This window comes from Athalia rosae, chromosome 1 (genome assembly GCF_917208135.1).
Source record: "Athalia rosae chromosome 1, iyAthRosa1.1, whole genome shotgun sequence".
Taxonomy (NCBI): Eukaryota; Metazoa; Arthropoda; class Insecta; order Hymenoptera; family Athaliidae; genus Athalia; species Athalia rosae.
In genome coordinates this window covers 10,416,284-10,435,673 of record NC_064026.1, presented here as the reverse complement: position 1 = coordinate 10,435,673, position 19,390 = coordinate 10,416,284, and the positions used below count along the sequence as shown (strand labels likewise).

The window sequence follows — 19,390 nt, the reverse complement described above, 5'->3', positions numbered from 1 at the left end:
CGCTTAAAAATTAGCGGGTCTCCCTATTTTCGCTCTGAAAAACGTCCAATTTCTAAGTCTCTTAACCCTCGGGATAGAGGGTTGGAAAAAAACGCATTTTGAAACTGAATCTGAACGGCGAAGCTTTAAAGCTTCAAAATGCTGTTTGTTCAACGCTCTACCCCAATTTTTCGAGCAGTTACGAGGCTTCGAAATTGAACGTCATTCAGAGGGGAAACAGGGTGACCCGCTAATTTTCATGGGCAGTGTAAATTAATGTTACTTCGTCATTAACTGGAGCAGAATACTTGATCTGATACGCATGAATTTGCGGAGGTGTGAAAATTGGAGGTGGCAAAATGGCCACGAATCCATTCGCCAAAAGTGACGAGTACAATGTGTACGTTTATCTGACGACCTCAAAGTGCGCAAAGCGGCCGAGAATCGGCCCAAAGCCATACGCCAAAAGCCAACCAGAACACACCATTTGTTTGCCCGACGATTATAATCGTGATCCGTGCTTCACGCCCTGCTGCATTTGCTTCATCTTCTCATTGTAACTCAAACTACCGTATTGTTCCACCGTTTACGTACCTACGTATAGATGCGCCTATGCAAATATCGCGTATTTATGCGTCGCTATGATCTAGACGGTTCTATCTTTCTATTTCTATTTTTCCGAGGGATGCTGTTTTTATTCACATCAGGGAACGAGTAACGAGATTCGGTTAACAACTTGGCACAAGTTCGAACTTCCCTTCTCGTAAGATAGGTATAGCTATAGTATATATCTATTGTCTAGTGTATCGTATATCTAAGATCGAAAGCGCATCGGAGAAAACCCTCCTGCACGCGAACGACGAAGGAATGATAAAAAGCTCTGCGAAAACTGCCGTGCAGTCTAAAAGTGTGCAAACAAGGGTAATAAGAAAAAATAAAGTAACATCGAAAACAAACAACGTGTAAGAGCGGAGTAATTCAACCATGTGTTTCGTCTGTGTTTACCGACTCACGTGTATTTACAGTACATGGACTTTAAGTCCAACTATATATAAGTATACGTGTACCTTTTTTTTTGGTTTCAGCTTGCAACAAAACTTATTACGGTAACGTTGGTAAAACTTATGAACTGGAACTTCATCGACCTAAGGAAGACAAGGTTCCTTATATCTGCAAACTCACGTTCAACGCACCAGGAGACAATTTTGGCGATATTGTTCAGGTAAAATTTATAATTGAACGTACGTTACGATCATCGATCGTACACCCCGACCATAATTTATAAAAAAGAATCTTAGCTCAAATTCAAGCTGGACCAGAAACGATACTTGAAAATAATTGCGAGAGCTTACAAGTAAACTCTTGGTATCCGTTTTTCGGTGAGACTCGGAATTGGAATATTCCTTGACGCGGTGATGAACGCCGTTGGAGATTCGAAATCTTCACGGCTTCTGCAATACATGCGAAAGCAACATCCGGGAAGGGCAATTAGTTGAGCTTTTCGTCAAACGCGGGTTAACGGCCAGAAGTTTAACCTCGGAACGATCACTTCATCAAGTTCTCTGCGGGTGCCACGGGAGGATTCTTTCTCCGGTGTATTTGATTTGGTGAGGGAATGTTGGCACCCAGGCTGCACGCTGATTTTGCCGAAGCAAACTTTGGTTCGAACGAGGGCTGTTCCTTCGCTTCTTGCGTACCTATACATATACACCCACGTACAAATTACTGTGCGAAAAATTACGATATTAGGGAATGACATTTTTATAGTTTTTTGCCTCGTTGAAGCCATGCATGAAACGTGGAACCGGTATTATTGAAACCCGGGACAATATATAGCCTATTTACATATACTGTACAAATATAGGTCCTGAAATTGACGGAAACCAGGTCACATCGCGCATCCAACGGGCGCTATAAAACATCGACAAAAAGAACAAGTCCCAGTTAGCTGGAATCGTTCCAATAGTTTTAACAAAAATCAGAATCAGAATTAATTACTCCTCGGCTTGATTAGTCATCCCACCGCGCAGCGGAAACCACAGAAATTATCAATTCCTCCATAAACTTCAAACTTAACGAAAACTAATTACGTAATTACAGACTAGATTCAACGGATGAATATTTTATAGATTCGCACAGATATAAGCCGACTAAGGCCACTTTAGTCTTCATTCGAAGCTTATCATGGTTGAAATTTAAACACCGCAACGTCGAGAAAACTGTTGGAGCTTACTTTGTTTTTGCGGAATCATCTTCGATTTTTTCGCACTAGGGGTAGAAGTAGAATTTGCGGAAGAAATAGGATCGTCTAAACACATTCCTCTCCATCATTTTACGTCAAAAACAATAGACAACCTAATCCGTCACTCTGTCTACGAAATGTCCGGCCCAAGTTTTCTGAAAAATTTCACCCCAAGTATAAAATGTCTATGATGGATAAAATGAGATATTTACATCAGTGCCGAAAAAAATCCCTTACACATATTCGAGAGAAAATACTGTTGAATTTCGAAAAATTTTAAGCTCTTCTTAGAGTCTAAGTGCAATTTATGGTATCACTTGGTGTTTTCTGCTTTCAGCTGACGTTCGACAGTTTCACGTTAGGACGTTTCGTTTCCTTCACGGCAGAAGGTTGTCCCGATGGTTCCCTGCAAATTGCGGAAGTCCAACGTCCCGATGTTGGAGGTTTGTGGTGCGGAACATCCTGGAGACCTGCAATTTACTATAGCGAGACATCAAGTGTCTCGATTACCCTGCGTCTCTTGAGGCTCAGTAAGGACCAGACGGGATACAACTTCGATTTTAGAATGGAGTACAAAATGATCCGTAAAGTAGACGCCGTCGTCCGATACGGGAACCCTTTTGTCGGTGAGTTTCTCCATCTCTCCCCTTGTCGTACGTTAAAAAATTGATGTAAAAGGGTCGCATAATGTAACAAAAAAAAAAAGAAAAAAGAAATATCGCGAGTACGGAAGTCTCGCGATAAACTAACTCTTCTATGCATGTAAATCGTCCCATATTCATAAATCGAATCAGCGATCGTCGGTATTGAATTTTTCATTCCAATTTACATGTCTGCAGTCGACTCTTGAAGATGATCGATGACATAGAATTTTCCGTTATTTAATCCAGGCGAAAACAAGATGTATGAGTATACGTCAAATTGATCGAATGGATAATTTGTTTTTTCTTTCTGTCCATTAGAATTGTTATGGGAATTTTTTTTTTTTCACTCAAGAGCACGAGAAAAAAAAGATGAGGAAAAAGAAGAAGAAAAAGTTCAGTTTTACCTAATTTTACAACGAGTTGAAATTTAAATTAGTCCCCGTTAATTTTCATCGCATAAATATAGTATACAGATATATGTAAACTTATGAGACCTCGAACGAATGGGTGAAATTCTCTTTTTGCCGCGGGGTCGCTTTGCGCCCAAAAGTTTCGCTTCCCCTGGGGCAATTGTTGAAATGAAGAGCACTTTCCTACTCTTTCGCTTGGCGGCAGGGTTGTATATATGTACAGTATATATATTTGCCGGTAGAACTTTGAATTCCAATTTCAACAAGGCGTGATCTTGGCGAAAGAGCTCGGCGAACGAAAGGAAAAGAAATGCGAAAAAAGCGACAAAAATTGCGGGAGTAAATATTTGTTGCATTAACAAATATCTCGTAGGGTGAAATTTTCGTATCTCATTCGCAGGTATGTCGCAGATAACTACGGTTTACCCGATCACGACGTTTCAGCAAACAACAAGCGAGTTTGAAAATTCATCGATGACCGTTTCCGGTGAAACGGCCGCAGATTCGCACCCCTCAACCCACAGCCAACCAACAAAATCAAGTATGGTCGAACAGTACCTCGGGGATTTAATCTCGGGGACTTACTGTTCGCGAATATTCAGCGACTGTGACAGAAAAAAATGCAGACTACAATCTCCTAATTTTCCGGGATTATACCCGAGAAATCTCACCTGTTATTACGCCGTGAGTTAATCATCATTTCATGTTTTCAAAGGTCAACCGGATTCCTTATCGAAAATAGCAAAAAGTCGGATTTTATAGAATTCCTCTCGATGTTCTCCTTCTCTATGAGCTAGATTATACTACACCGTATACCGTGGGGTTACAGACCCGAATGATTTGGTTACAAAGGACCGACTGAGACCACTGTGGTTCTTAGTTAATTGGGGGAACCTCTGACCATCTTCCTAATAGAACTGGTCCGTATTCATGGTGAAATGACTCGGTTGAAACGTCCGTACCGTCGTCAATCCTTTAATTTTATTATCCTTACCAATAGTCGCACAAGCTTTCTTAGCACTTAAATACATGCGATGAAGTATGCATTCTAGGGTGGTCCTTAATGAGAGGGTTTTGAGCTTTCTACCGATTCATCTTTCACAACTACGAATGGGTTATGATTTGTATTATATACCATCGGAAAGAATTGATTCTGCCGTTTGACAAATCGAGACTTTTTTTTTATAATATATGACGAATATATAAAAATATCGAGATTATCGGTCATCCATTGAAGCCCATACAGGTAGTGTGGTCGTACGCCTAGAATAATGATTCGTTGAGTTTTATACTCCTGTGAATATTTTGTGCGTCATTTATTTCTGTTTTTGATTATTGAATGTATAAAATATATGAAATCTCCATAAATGGATGGAAAATGTATGCGTGGCAGGTGCGTCAGCACGAGGTACCGGATGGGAAATACGCGTTGATTTCCGTGAGGCAGAGTAGAGGACAACTGGTGGCTGTCAGAGCGAGACCAGCGACCCAAGCGGAGCCGCCGCCGAGAGAATTGCGCCTCTGGCAAGACTGCGACATCGTCCAGGTGCGCGGGTACCAAATTTTCAATTGAGAGAAACAGAGAGGTGTGGGATTCCTTAGATAAGACGAGAGAGCGAATGAACAGCTCGTACACATACCTATCTCGTACAGCCGGTTATGTTAACTTCAAGGCACCGACCCTTTGTAGGGCAGGAAACTGTATCAATTCAATTCAATTCAACTGTTACGGTATATCCAACTCTGCACCGCGATACGCAGCCGAACAACCAAAGTCATGCAAATTTTCGAACAAAATTCAACATTCATGTATGGGTAAAGACCCTCAAGATATTCACGCCACACCTTGCTGGATCAACGACTCGAGCCCGCGGACATGAAAAAACCATTTTTACTCTCGATACGCTTTCGCTATCCGACGAGGCGCAGCTGTTTCGTTTTTCATTTTAACGGAAATTAAACCCCTCGTCGTTCATCGTAATTTCATTGCAATATATTTTCATTACTCATACTCCGGAACGAAGTGATATACTCGAAATCGTTGCGGGTAATAACACGGTCCCCGCGTCTGTGACCTTCAGACTCGTGTACGCTCATTGCTGTCGGTATATTTTCGCCGATGGCTTAGCTTTGTTTGGGTTCACGAAGCAAGAAAAAAAGCAAACAACAAAAAATAAAATAAGAGCTGGTGTGGTTTCATTTCTAGTTGCGCGAAGAGCGCAAAAAAGCGCGGGTAAGGGGACTGGTAAAAATAGAAGTAGAACCTTTTACACCGAAGGGAAAAAATTTATTTCCCTACACGGGATGACTTTCAATTTTTCTTGCTACTCAGGATTACGTGACCGTCTACGACGGATACACAACCAGAGATCCCGTGATACTGAAATTCTGCGGCGGTGGTGAACCGGTCCCGGAGGCCATCAGCAGCGGGCCAGAACTCCTGGTGGAATTCACGACGTCACCGTTTGGAACCTTTTTACATCCTACGCCCCCGCATTCCCTCCACGGCTTTCAACTCGAGGTCCAGGTAAGCGGAGAGGAAGGGAAAAATCAAGATTCATTCACGATTATTGATTGTCCCGAATATTCAATGATTAGCGAGAAATATTCACGCGTCAAATTTAATCGCGTGGGATTGAAAGGGAATCAGGGAGTGTACAAGAAACCAATTCTTCTCCATTTTACGTTTCGTTTGAAAAGAAAGAAAACAAATTGAAATAAATAAAGAATACGAGACTGCAGATCTAATGATGATTTATTCAATTTAACAATCCGTCTTGGCGAGTTATATTATTTAGTATTTGAGAAAGAACTTTTCACCGCGGGTTATCTGAAAACTTTCCTCTTAATCTTTTGAAAGGAATTTTCATTTCACTTGTTTTATTTCGCGTTATATAACGCGGACGAGGGAATCGATTCAGAATTAGTTCTGAAGTGCAGGTATCTGGTACTTGTACTGTTTGATTTCCGAAAAAGAATAGAACGAGTACGAGAACGAGAGACGAGACGGATCTACTTGAAATTTTGTATCATTTATTGATCCTATGCGTAAGTGGGAAAATAAACAATTTTTGCGCTGTGGGGTTACACTCATTGTCAGAGAAACACCGGATAGTTTCGGTATATCCATAATTAGTATGAGGTTGCGGAGGGTTACTCGAGCAAACCGATGCGAAATCAAATTCACATATACATATTGTAGTACATAATAAATATACGTAGAGTATAGTCAATGCTCAACTCGTACCGGTATAATTCGTTCGAACATACTTCCGGCAATGTTTCAATTACACGGCAAAGGTCAACGGGAATGCCTGATAAATATACCTCCGATATCGCAATACTAACGCCGACAAATGTTCTCGGTAGGTGAAATTCGTCGACATTAATTCGTCGACTTATTCGCGGAACAAGAGATGCGAATTTTGGCTACAGGGTAACGGCGGTGGCATGTTAGCTTCCCCGAGGCATACGCTTCCCAGAAACAGCACCTGCCTTTATCATCTTCAAGGAATGGGTCCCGTTCAACCGACTCCCACACCCCCTAGACCTTTGCCAAAATTTCCTGAACAACGGCCTGGAACTGTTTGGAGAAAGCCTGCGCCACGCCCCCCTCAACCGCAATTTCGGGTCTGGTTATCCGTGCTTAAATTTCATGTTGGAAGCACCATAAACCCAACCGTCAACGAAGAGGAGTGCGCGACCAGTCTCATGATATGGGACGGACAAATGCGGCCCCTGACCGAGTGCAATGATATTTTTTGGTGAGTTGCATTCAGATACGAAGGGTGTTAATTTCATGAAATATTCGCTAAATTTACTGCGCTCGGAGAAGAGTTGCTCTCCGATTTTCTTCTCATCCGTTGGCGTGGTATTATATCGTCGTGTAATGAGGAAAATCGGGCGTTCATTCCTTCTCGAACGTTGCAGCCGCGTAAGGGTCGTGACAGAGAATTGTCGCAAATTTGTTCCTGTCTCACCCTGCAGTAGTTTAAACGTAAACCTATGTATATGATAACGAGGTAAAAGTATTTCCTCCGGTGAACCTATGAGGCGTACAACCTTGGTGTTAATTAAGTAAAGAGAATAATTAGACATCGTAATTAATTCAGAAGGTCGCTAAATTGTAGAATGAATAGCTAAAAGGATGTCTATATCAAAGCCTGACACTAATTTTGTAAATTTTTTCTCTCTGCCCTTTTAGTTTAAGCAGCAGAAGCCAGTTGAGTTCCTTCTATAATAAATTAACACTCCCCACCCATCTGTGTATAGCTCACCGCTTCGAATCACTTGCAAAGAATATATAATATACACCACACAGCTAACTAATTAGAATTTAGTCATTAATGAATTAATTACCTCTTAGATCATATAATGATATACATACCTATAGAAATTTAAATGCATAGCACGCCAGCTTATCTCGCTCCTTTAAAACTATAGTCGGCCGAGCCTTTTTCGACCCTGTAATTCCAGCACCTCTGAAGTCGTCCCTTTAACACGAAGTATTTGTTTACTTTTTTTTTGTCCACAGTGAAAAGGAGCGGCAACGTAACGTCGAGAGAACCGGGGATCCCATTCAAGCGGTAGCGGCACGCCCCGCAGGAAATACATCCCTTTTAGCTAGGTACTGCAAAGACAGAGTACCAAGGACATGCGATCATGCCATTTTACAGAACACCAGCCGACCTTGTTCCCTCGGCGAAAGTTTTATCTCATCGGGAAGCACACTCACCATAGAACTGAGGATGGTGGAGTCTACGGCGCTCCGGCAAGTGGTTGTCATTCGATTACTGAACACCCCCGTTCGTTGATCGGTAATTTTATCATTTTTCTATTTCAGGCCGGTTAATTTTCGAGCGTTATACGAATTCGTGGATCTCCATCAAGACGGTGACACATACGGAAACGGACCCTGTTCCAGGGTATTCTACAGTCGCAATCGAGACCATTATTCAGACCGCAAGTTTCAGGCGCCTCGCGATATCTTTCTTTATGGGAGAGGTGGATCGAAGAATTTGAGGTACCTACCTGAGCGAGCGATTCGCTACTTTCCAAGTGCGTTGGTTATATGAAAAATTCGGAGAGCAGAAAACCTCTCCTGCAATTATTTTTTACCCATTTGTCATTGAGGTCAAATTTATCATCCTCAAACTCGGTGCCGCATTGACTTATTTTTTTTTCTTATTTTTTACTCGTACGATTTTCTGGCCAACTGTAAGCCCAACATACTTCTCCGGCTCTGAAATATGTTAGAAAGAAACGAAAATCTCCTCACATACGCCGAATGCTTTGGCAGATTCCTCGTCCCCCAGATATTCCGATTTCGAACTCCTAGCCGAATACCACGCGTTCGTAAGCAACAATCTTGAGGTATCAGAATGTTCTTAAAATACCATTTCTATCGTCCGTATATGCGAATATAATTTAGATATGGTTGTAATTGCACCCTGCTGAAAATCTTATATTCTCGTTACATGACTTCTATAGCTGCGTCTACCGTTTCGAAGGAGAACACGATGAGGTCGTAAAATTGAGATTCAACAAATTATTTAACGGTAACCGATCTTGTCGGAGCGTTTCCAGCAACGATTATAATCGTCTACTCTGCGTGGGATCCGACAGCTTTTCCCTCAAGGTAAATATGTAGCTCGATTCTGATAAATTTTCCTCCCGGGATTTCAATTTACATTTTTCATGGTCATATTCATAATGCTCGGGCGACTACAGCTCGCACAAATTAAATCCTTTTTTGCAAGATACGGGATTCTATTCGACGAATATCGTGCATCTGTGTACACATTATTTCGATAGCTATACCCCTCCTCCCGTATCGATATAATTGCTGATAATTGAGAGTGACGGACACGTGGTTAGGGGTGTTCACCGGTCGGTAGATGCAAAGGTGCGACTGCTGCTGCCGTGTCGGATGGGATATATTCATGGCCGAATATAATTTCGATAGCGGGCGATCGGATCATTTAGGCAACCGTCACGGACGGTAGAATGCTACAGAGATAATGAATTGTGGGTACAACCTCTCTGGCAGACGTGGGGTGTCGCGCTGATTCACATTGCTCATGATTAATTATATGGTTTTCCTCAACCAATTTATTCCTGCCTGCGGTTGAGTATATATGCTTTCGGTTTATCGTATCATCGTGATATATACATAGTGTACACATGGATCAAAGATTTGGTCCCTTTCTTACGAGTATTGAGCATCTCTCCGACTTTCAACTTCAACCTTTCACTTCTAAGCATCTGTTCTCTTTGTACTTTATTTTTCTACGTGGGATCGTTATCAACGTCGTCTAGTCTGTCATTCGTTCAAAGTCGATTCGAATGGCGGAATAACGTCAACCGCATGTTTGTCGTAGGTCCTGGAAATTCATTGGGCCAACAATCCACCTGTTCAAAGAGACTGTCTTTGTTCGAATCGTTCTCTTCCCATCAACGTGAAATCAACATCAAACATAGTCGAAGTGCATTTCGTCGTGCACAGCATGGATGCTCTTGACGACTACAACAATCTTCACTTCGAGGGTGTTTGGGAATTTATTAAGACCGTACCGTGTCTCCGTAAACAACGTGTCACAGGTCCAAGCGGTGAAATAATCTTTCGATCACCGCTCGTTGAACAGGAAGAGGTGAAAATACGTGAAATAAAAATCCTCCTGTAACGATCGCTGACGATTCGATTTGTTGTGAAAAGACTTTCACTTTACAGAAAAATTGCGAGAATCATCCGTGGATGATCGATCCAGGACCTGGTCAATATCTTTACGTAAAAATGCGGGGAACGATAATGATGAATGGAACGACAATTTGCGACACGAGTAACAGAATTGTTGTGCACACTGGGGGTGTGATGCACGTAGCCGTGTGTCCAAAACCACCTGTTGATTTTCGGCACCATGTAGTAGAAGTTTTCAGCGACGGTTGGGCGGTTGGAAGCAACGCCATGATTCTCGCCCCCGGTCAAGATCCTGCTAGGACGATCGCGATTGAATTCATTGGAAAAGAAGCCGACTCCTATTCCGTAACGTGGCTCGAACTGTCCAGGAGGTAAATAACATGCGAAGCTATTCAGAGTCGGTTCGTCACACGAGACTTTCAATTTTACTAGGCCCACGGTAACGACGTTAGCGGCTGGTCTCCAGATGCCGCGAGATTGCGAACAACGATGTCCCGAACTTGACGCCTGCATAAACGCGTCCCTTTGGTGCGACGGGACCTCGCACTGTCCCTCAGGATACGACGAAGCTTTAACGCACTGTTCGATGCTGCTTCGACTGCCTCCGCTGCATCTCGGTTTGGGTCTTCTGGCGATCGTGTCGATAATCAGTGTTCTTGTATTCGTCACCTGGCGGATATGTCGACAGAAAAGGAATCGGTCAATATCCCAGCACAGGCTTAAAAGCATCTCCTCTGAGACGGCGATAATAGACGGAAAGGAAGTGATATGCTGACAAAGCGACAGTTCTGTACGATACGTTGAGGTAGACCGCGTCACTACCGTGTGACGACTGTCAATAATGGCAATGGTTCAACGACACCCGCCGATCATCACTTGGATAACGACCGACCGGCTATCCGATTTTATCCCTTATAACGATAAACTAAACATCATCGCGGTGTCGGTGAACCCCTCAACGTATCGTGCAGAACTGAAATTTGTAATATAAATATTCTAATTTTCAACGAAACAAATATAAAAGAAATTTAAAAAGAAATATAATAAAAAAATGAACGGCTCTCGTCTTTACTCGCTGCTCGAATCGTTTTCTCTAAAATTATAGAGTAAGAGGTTTACTATCCAGTTTTACTTCATCGAGTTCCATATTTCATTCTCACAAACTCAATGTTCATGAGATATATATAGACACTATATCTATCGTTGAACTGTAAATTTTCAAATATTATATCATACGAAATTTAAAACCGAAAAACTGTTCTCGAGGATTATTGTATAGGGTGACTTGACTTCAGCAGAATTCATACTAGATAATTATGCGTGAATTCGCAGATATAACTGAAATAAAAGTTTTAATTAGGTACTGACCAAGTTGATACTATCTATTATTAGGACGACAAAATGACGTGTTTAGGTAAAAAGAATAAAAAAATGAATACAAAAAAAAAAAATGACTAGGTATATACATATTATACATATATATATTGAAAGAAAATACTAAACATTGAAGTATCGTAGTTTAAAGTAGCCTCAAATTATGTGATACACGCTGTTTTCCTCGGAGCCCAGCTTGGATAATAATCGTTACGTCTAGGCGAAATCTATTGAGAGATCATTCGTGTATAATATACATGCATATTAAGATGATACAAATATATAGATATGTATGTATACGTATACCTGATATGTACATGAACCCCCGGCTGGTGAAAAATAATTATAATTATACCGGTATTGATCAGTTCCTGCGGATTCTATGTATAATTGTATATAGGTCATACATTTGATTTATATTGAAAATATCGCCCAATATGTCCAGGCCATATGAACTTGTAAATATTAAATATTGTATTCGTGAAAACACAACGTACACTTGCCTTCACGTGCATCAACTACGAGCTGAACAAAAAATAAACGAATGAACAAATAAACCGAAATTAAAAAGTTTCAACAAATAAATGAATAATAAATCAATGAATAGCCACCGTTTGTTGCGTTGGATATTAGAATTTATCGACATTTATTGGTCGACACATTTTTTCTACTCCAAATCAAGATACGAACATACGGTACATTACTGGTGTCTATAAGTACTTTAATTTGTCAGTTATCTGTCTTGCATTGTGATGTACGTGTGGTAGGTACTAGGCGAGTTCTGGTATTCATGTTTGATTATATTCGGAACAGATCAATTGGACATGCAAGCAGGGTTGTCGAGCCGCTGCTTACTATCAATTGATAAGAACTGTGAAATAATAGATATACATTATACATATTGAAGGAATAATTGGTTCGTTGAGGAGAGCATTTTTTCACGAACAGCTAGCCGCGAGCACCGCCATCTTTTATCATCGACAGTGCGTATACAATAATGATAACGATATTGATAATAATAATGATAATAGTAATAATAATAATATATGAAAAACGGGAATAAATAATAACTAAACATTCAAAATTTTACGTCACCCATACATAATTACACGTAGTTACCCTTGTTAAAAGAAGACAATCGTTAATGTACCCGAGTGTTTCTATTCTTAGTGGTTAAAATTATTCGAAGAGTTTTGACCTATTGATAGCTGATTGATTGTTTGTTGATAAAGAGTAAAGTCAACATAAATCACATTATTCATATAAAAGCAATTCACACCTGCAGTACCTAATTGCAGTTCACACGTTATAATAATGAATTTGGAATAATGTGACGACAGAACACGTCTATGTACGGATCATGTACGAATAATTGATTACATGTAAAACACGAAACATTGAGAAATGAATAAATTCTGCGGCTATAAATAACACATTCAAAATTCGAAAATAATCGAAGACAAATGAAAAAAGAGAAACGCCGTGTGAAAAATGCAATCCGAAGAATTCTTTTACATGGTGCTTAGTAGTCACTTGCTCTTGAAATTAATCCATAGATTGAAAATCCGATGATATGATGTATCATTTTGTTCGGCACACGTGTTGCGGGGTATATACGGTATATCCAAAGAGAATATAAGATTATACATAGTTATTTTTTTATAATAAAATCAAAATATATGTATATATAGCACACACAAGCTATATATATAGATACACGAAGGCTGGGCATACGATAACGTCGTTATCCCATGTTCCATTTTTTTTTTTCAAGTAAGATGGCAATTTTCAGAGCATTTAATATGTGTACCATAAATCATTAGATAATTAACTCCGTGCACACAAAAACTAAGGATGATTTTAATTCTTCTTTCATTAAAAAACTGAAAAGTCACTGGACTCTTGAACTAGATTACTCGAGGTTTAATTTTTATCATGAATCGATAGATATGTGATTTGAGCAATCATTTTGCCCACTTTCCAGTATAAATATTATGTGTAAAAAAATGGTGTATGAAATTCCGGTGCAAAAGTTTCAGTTGATGGTGATGAAAGAGATTTACATGTGACAATGCTTTCCGATACTGCCAATCTTCGACATAAATCTTTTCAAGTTGCGATACTCAAAATTATGAGATACGGAATGATTCTAATAATAAAATGATCAATAGTTTGCAAATACGTGTCAAATAAATTGATATGTATAGTTAATTCCAATTCTTATATTGTTGGAAGAAAATCATAGATAATTATGCACCCAAGCGTGGTTCTTCGCATACCAAACGTAAAAACATAGAATGACGATGTATACATGTACATGTACATAACTGAATTCATTGTATCGATAAAAAAAAACGAAAAAAAAAACTAACCATGTAAAGTAATAATTCAATTCATATGTAGATAATTGTAGTGATTTTAATTACATATATTATAGCATAATATATAAATATAAACCATATCTATGGGCGCGTTGAGGTTTAAAAAAAAATTAGATTAAATTTTCAAAGTTGAAATGATGCGAGTTAGGCAATTGAATATGTATATGAAAGTTATGTTTTATAAATAATATGTATTATACAGGTCAATGGATCAGAGATGTTGGTGAAATTGTAACGAATGGGATTATGATAAAATGGATTCTATTATTATTTTTTTTTTCTGCTCAATATTGCAATCACAATTATTTCTAAAATCGCCTATTCATTTATTATCCGATGATGAAGAGAATGTTTCGAATCCTGAAACGCCGTTTAAATTTCTTACACGCGATATTTCTTTGATTAATTTATGATACATTAATAATTTACAATACTGGTGGTATACCGGGCATTTCATACCAAATCACCTAATCGGCGAACCATGACCACTTCACATTTTGCAATTGAATATTTTTATGGAAATCTCTAAACTATCCCGAAAGGGTCATTGCATCTAATGTCGGAAACATTTATACAGCCACTTACATGAAAAGAACGTATCAAGATTATTATTTTTAAATTAAACAATTTGTATCCCAATTAAAATCAATGGGGTTTCTGCAACGGCTTCGATCAAAAGTATGAGAAAAAATAACACACCAAACACTTGCTGAAAGACTTTTTGACGTAGTTCTTGAGTTGAACGTATATTTCAAAAAACTATAAAATAGTGATTTGGCATAGGATGTCCGATACACGTCCTGACAAGGGATGTAATTGCAGTGAATGATCATCAAGAATGGTCAGGAGATACTGACAATAAGACACTAGACAAACAAACGAACAATACAGACAGCCAGGCACGTGCACACATTATTAGAGTTATAATAATTAACACATATAAGCGCACACGAGCTATATATGTATGTATAATTTATGTATATACACATATATATATATGTATTTTGGACACTTCGGTATTTATATGTATATATATATATTATATATATATGTATACATGAATTATATTAAAAAACTAATTGAATGAATACAACAATAATAATTAATACTAATTAACATATAAACTCGACGCAGTCAGAACGACGACGATGTTGTAATAATATAATATTGATAATAATGATAATGATAATGATAATAATAATAAAAACAACAACAACAACAATAACAATAACCATAGTGATCAATGATGACATTAAATACATTGATAATAAATTAACGATGTAAATCAATGATAACGAGAACAAAAACGACAACAACAACAATAATAATAATAACAAGACCGTTGATGTTAATTGATTATCATCATTCGTGTATTTATATTATATCTATACATCATAATTATTGATTATATGTGTACAATATAATACAATGCATTCATCAGTCAACACACATGCTCACACTACACGCGTAGTTACTAACATTATGCCATTATACATATATACTGATTCAGAAACATCAAGTAAGCAACATTTTTAATAAATTATTTTGAAAGTTGATTGCATAGATTTTCTTCAGACAGTATGATAACGACCCCCTATCCCAATTCCTGCACCCCAGTCATCTTCAAATAAGAAGATTATACGTATGATGTACCGAAGGAAAAAATATATTCGGTACGTATACAAAATGGCTAATCATTGTCAATGAACGGGGAATCAATGATCAGAAAGGAATAAAATTAATTTCGTATCTTTTTGCTGTGAAAAAAAAATATTTTATTCCTTAGTTATCCTGAATTATTCCTAAATTATGATTAGGTAGGACTACAAACTACGAGGTGATTGATCTTTGGTTTCAGTCGATACAATTTGATATTTGGAAAAATAAAAATGGCATGAAAAATTTCAAGTACCAAAACTGTATAACAATTCCTAGGGAAAAACGTATACAATTAGATTTATTGATATCCAATTTCCAATTGATTTGATTGAAATCCAATCAATGATAACTTGTGTTTTCATGCAGAATCATAAAAATAATAGAAGGTGTGTTCCTCTGATAACTGCGCTCGATAAAGGTGAACGAAAGTGCCATCACTCACAGTGAAATCGCATATCGTTACGAGATAAACTCCAGTAACAAAACTATACCCTTGTGTAATTCAGATTAATAATCAGTTGAATTCCACAATGATAATCCATTACTCACTGCGTGACCAATGTCCACGCTGAGTGCCATTTACTAATAACGTAGATCCCAAATATTACTGCACGTCTAATTCTACGAAGACCATCCAAAACCTGGTGCGAGATCAAAATTTCCAATCACTCGTAACGCTAAATGCGTCGGTATGATTACTACGAAGTGTACCTGTAGAAAAATGTTTCTATCTCTACGAAATCTGCAGCTAGAAGAGAGGGGTGGACATATGAATGACGCTATGGTATCGAAGAACGCGACAAGAGTCATTGCGGAGCGGGGTAAAGAAAAAATATCCCATCCAAGTGGGAACTCCAGCCGGGTATTCCCAGTCCCCACTATTCAACTTTGATATGCGTTGCCTGAAGCGAGTCTTTCCTCGATTTTACCATTCAGCTCCATTGGTAGCCTAGTACCTGCTACAATTCACATCGAATTGTCGGGAGAATTTTTTAACGCGCTTTATCGAGTACACTGGCATTTTTCGGAGATACAACAGTAATTCGTTATTTAGCACTGCATGAGAATTCATCAAAGAGGACAGAAAAAACCTGTAGGAAAAAGGAGTGGTTATTCCCTATCTGGTGAAAATCGGCGACCAATCTGTTAACGAAGAATCGAGTAATGGCTTGTCATGCTCTGGGACGTTGCCGCATTTGCGCTCGTAAACATAAAATTGCAGTATTTGGAAGAGAAGAGCAGCAGCACTTCTTGATTGAAAGAGCAAACTTGAAACTCATCGTAAGTAACAGTTTTCTTAACTGATGATTGGGCGATAATTGAATAACTGTTTTGATTGTAAACTCACATTCACTTCGTACAGATACTGAACACCGTCTGCATATCCTGCATATCAAAAATTGAAAGATTTGTAAAAAATATGGACCTCTCCAGCGAGTATTTGAATAATCAGCACGATAAAAAACTACCGAATTCTGCAGAAAAGTTGAATTATTCGCTACCAATTAAAATGGAGACTGACCAAAAGTTGAGTGCTCAGACGGAAAAACATCTCATCCAATTTACTCAGGATTCACCGGAATATTCTTCGACGACCACAGAAAGCCAGAATGACGTCCTTCGAACTGATAACGCCCGATCCTGTTGCCCGAGGGATTCCCAGCTCGAGATAACTTCACCGACTGGTCCGTTGCCACAAAAAAAAACGTGCCAGACTTCTGTTAGAGCAAAATCACCGGAAGAACCTTCCCGAAAACGACCTTTATTCATTCGAAAAATTCAGATTTTTGATAATAAAAAAGCTAATAATTCAAATGACTTACCCGTGTCCCTATCGTCAAGTAAACCCGCAATTATTGATGACCAAGATCCGCAAAATTCTCCGTAAGTATTCCGACTTGAGATGGCAGTCATCAAATACCTGTTTTAAATCCGTAATTTTCACTCACAAAAATCTTTTAAATCAATTTTACAGCTCGCTATTACCCGCGTCATCTTCCTCTGCAGATTTCTCACATGCGAGAAAGACAGGTCGTCGTCTCTTGTGTGATTTTTGCAAGAAGGAATTCAATCATACCGGAGATTTGAATAAACATCGTAGAAGACACACGGGGGAAAAACCGTACGAGTGTTCTCAGTGCGAACAAAAATTTGCACACGCTTCGAACTTGGCTCGTCATCAACGTGTACATTCTGGAGAACGCCCTTTCGTATGCCCTACGTGTGGAAGAAGTTTTACTCGCAGAGATAAACTTACCATTCATATTGCCGCAGCTAAATGCCGAGTGATTGAACCCAATTTGAACATTTGCCGAAATAAGATCGAACTGTGATAGATAACTACAGAGAGAAAGATAGACTGTGTTAGGATAGAGAAAATTGATTTATTACTGTTAATGTTTACAATAGCCTGTGTCTTATTACAATAATTAAAAAACTAATCATTATATGCAGTGTTGATACAACTGTGACGAGAAATGATTAGCAAGTTGAAAAAAAATGAATAAATCATGATCAATGAAATAATAACAGCGATCAACCTTTTATTATTATAGATTATAATTTTTCTTCTGATTACTTTGACAAAAATATCCAATTACGTTTTGTGTCATATTCGGACAATCTCATAAAAATATTTTTAACCAGGTAAATAATGGTTTAGATGAAGCAGAACAAGGTATTGTCTTATAATTAATCAGTTCTATATATTCGTATGAACTTCTTCCGCTGCTCCAGGTATGCTGATCGTATAACAAGCATTCCTCTGAAGCGGTCTCTGTAGGGGATGTGCGAGCAACTTTGCCATGTTATCGTGAAGCTTGGTAGCATTTCTGCCAACTTCTAAGATATATGAGAGGTTCTTAGCGTCAAGAGCAGTTAGTTCTGTGTAAACATCTTCACATTTATTATTTTCACTCGGTGGCTCATGCACAAACAGAGAGTCCAGAATGAAGTAAGGATGATCACATAGTAGGTCAAAATATTTTTTATCAGATCGAAATATTGGGATACAGTTTGATCTGGCATATATTAAAATAGCTCGTGTAACGTAGGCAGGAGGATCGTTACAGTCGATATTTTTCTGCAGAGTAACGTGGGCATGAAGAGCTTCAAAGACTTGGCTCAAGTCAAATGTGGTTTCTGTCTCTTCGAGCAAACTTTCTGTCAGAACATCGAGGACATTGAGAACAGTTTTAATGTTGCTGGTGAAATCACAGATCCATTTTACTGAATCTGGACACAGAATCATGATGGCAAATTCGTGACTACGATTGATCATTGACTTAGCACCTACAAATATTTCCACAACTCTCTTGATCATGAACATTGGCATGTAAGTAGCTCCTGTTCCAAGTTTGAATTGCGTACAGTTATGTTCTTTGGCTATGTCGATAATCAGAATTATCTTTTCCGGCACATTGAGTTCAGGCAAATTCCTAACTGGTTCATAATCCTCTGATTCTAAAGCATGCTTCATTTTTGTATCGTGAAAACACTGCGAAGATGTTATGACAGGAGTTATTGGGTCGGTAGCGATGTTTGACGGCGTTGTCGAATTGGTATTCTTGTCAATATTATTATTTGGTGTTTGTTGGTTGGATGACAGCTTCGAACTTGGTTGGGAAGTTGAGTTGTATTCAATCATTGTTGAAGCTTTGAATCTTCTCGACATGGATTGGATCTCGTCACTACTTGAGTCTGGATTATTGTCCGTCATCTTTTTTTTCGACAAATTTATGAATTATGAGCGTAACATTATCGTTACCACTATAACCTGGCTAGGCTAAACTCTAAACCACTGCTTTAAACCCATGTAGCTATTTTAATCATTCAACCTGTGGACAGAGGGCAGGTACAGCTGAACGCAAGTAAGCGAGACCCTTCGCGGCCTTTGATTGGCCCGGCATTATCGGCGTAGTTGGCCACGTTCACGAAGCGTTTGCGCAGCAGCGCCATTGCTTCGTCGGACTTCGAATCCTCTGTTTCGTCTCCAAGTAAATTAT

General features: G+C 38.8%; 3 protein-coding genes across 6 annotated transcripts in view; 2 read left to right on the top strand and 1 right to left on the bottom strand.

Annotated features, from left to right (window-relative positions):
• Window positions 1–15,283, top strand: part of LOC105683642 — a 91,771-nt gene extending 76,488 nt beyond the window's left edge. For 3 of the 4 annotated variants that reach the window (XM_048651412.1, XM_012396390.3, XM_048651409.1), the window contains exons 4-16: window positions 1,065–1,201; window positions 2,559–2,847; window positions 3,676–3,959; window positions 4,669–4,821; window positions 5,608–5,802; window positions 6,645–7,039; window positions 7,480–7,497; window positions 7,810–8,046; window positions 8,119–8,298; window positions 8,766–8,913; window positions 9,656–9,925; window positions 10,006–10,343; window positions 10,405–15,283. In XM_048651412.1, coding sequence (XP_048507369.1) covers window positions 1,065–1,201; window positions 2,559–2,847; window positions 3,676–3,959; window positions 4,669–4,821; window positions 5,608–5,802; window positions 6,645–7,039; window positions 7,480–7,497; window positions 7,810–8,046; window positions 8,119–8,298; window positions 8,766–8,913; window positions 9,656–9,925; window positions 10,006–10,343; window positions 10,405–10,747 — 2,987 coding nt within the window. In that variant the 3' untranslated portion in view covers window positions 10,748–15,283. The remainder of the gene's footprint in view (window positions 1–1,064; window positions 1,202–2,558; window positions 2,848–3,675; window positions 3,960–4,668; window positions 4,822–5,607; window positions 5,803–6,644; window positions 7,040–7,479; window positions 7,498–7,809; window positions 8,047–8,118; window positions 8,299–8,765; window positions 8,914–9,655; window positions 9,926–10,005; window positions 10,344–10,404) is intronic. The other variant, XM_048651417.1, reaches the window with a different exon arrangement.
• A 1,021-nt stretch (window positions 15,284–16,304) lies between these two features.
• LOC105683626 (zinc finger protein 184-like) lies at window positions 16,305–17,915 on the top strand. Its single transcript, XM_012396366.3, has 3 exons — window positions 16,305–16,667; window positions 16,750–17,270; window positions 17,362–17,915. The coding sequence occupies exons 1-3, from the start codon at window positions 16,551–16,553 to the stop codon at window positions 17,717–17,719; spliced, it is 996 nt and encodes a 331-aa protein (XP_012251789.2). The 5' UTR covers window positions 16,305–16,550; the 3' UTR covers window positions 17,720–17,915.
• On the bottom strand, window positions 17,905–19,227 carry LOC105683625 (BRISC and BRCA1-A complex member 1-like). The gene has a single exon (XM_012396365.3). The coding sequence runs from the start codon at window positions 19,102–19,104 to the stop codon at window positions 18,088–18,090; it is 1,017 nt and encodes a 338-aa protein (XP_012251788.2). The 5' UTR covers window positions 19,105–19,227; the 3' UTR covers window positions 17,905–18,087.
• Between the last annotated feature and the right edge of the window lie 163 nt (window positions 19,228–19,390).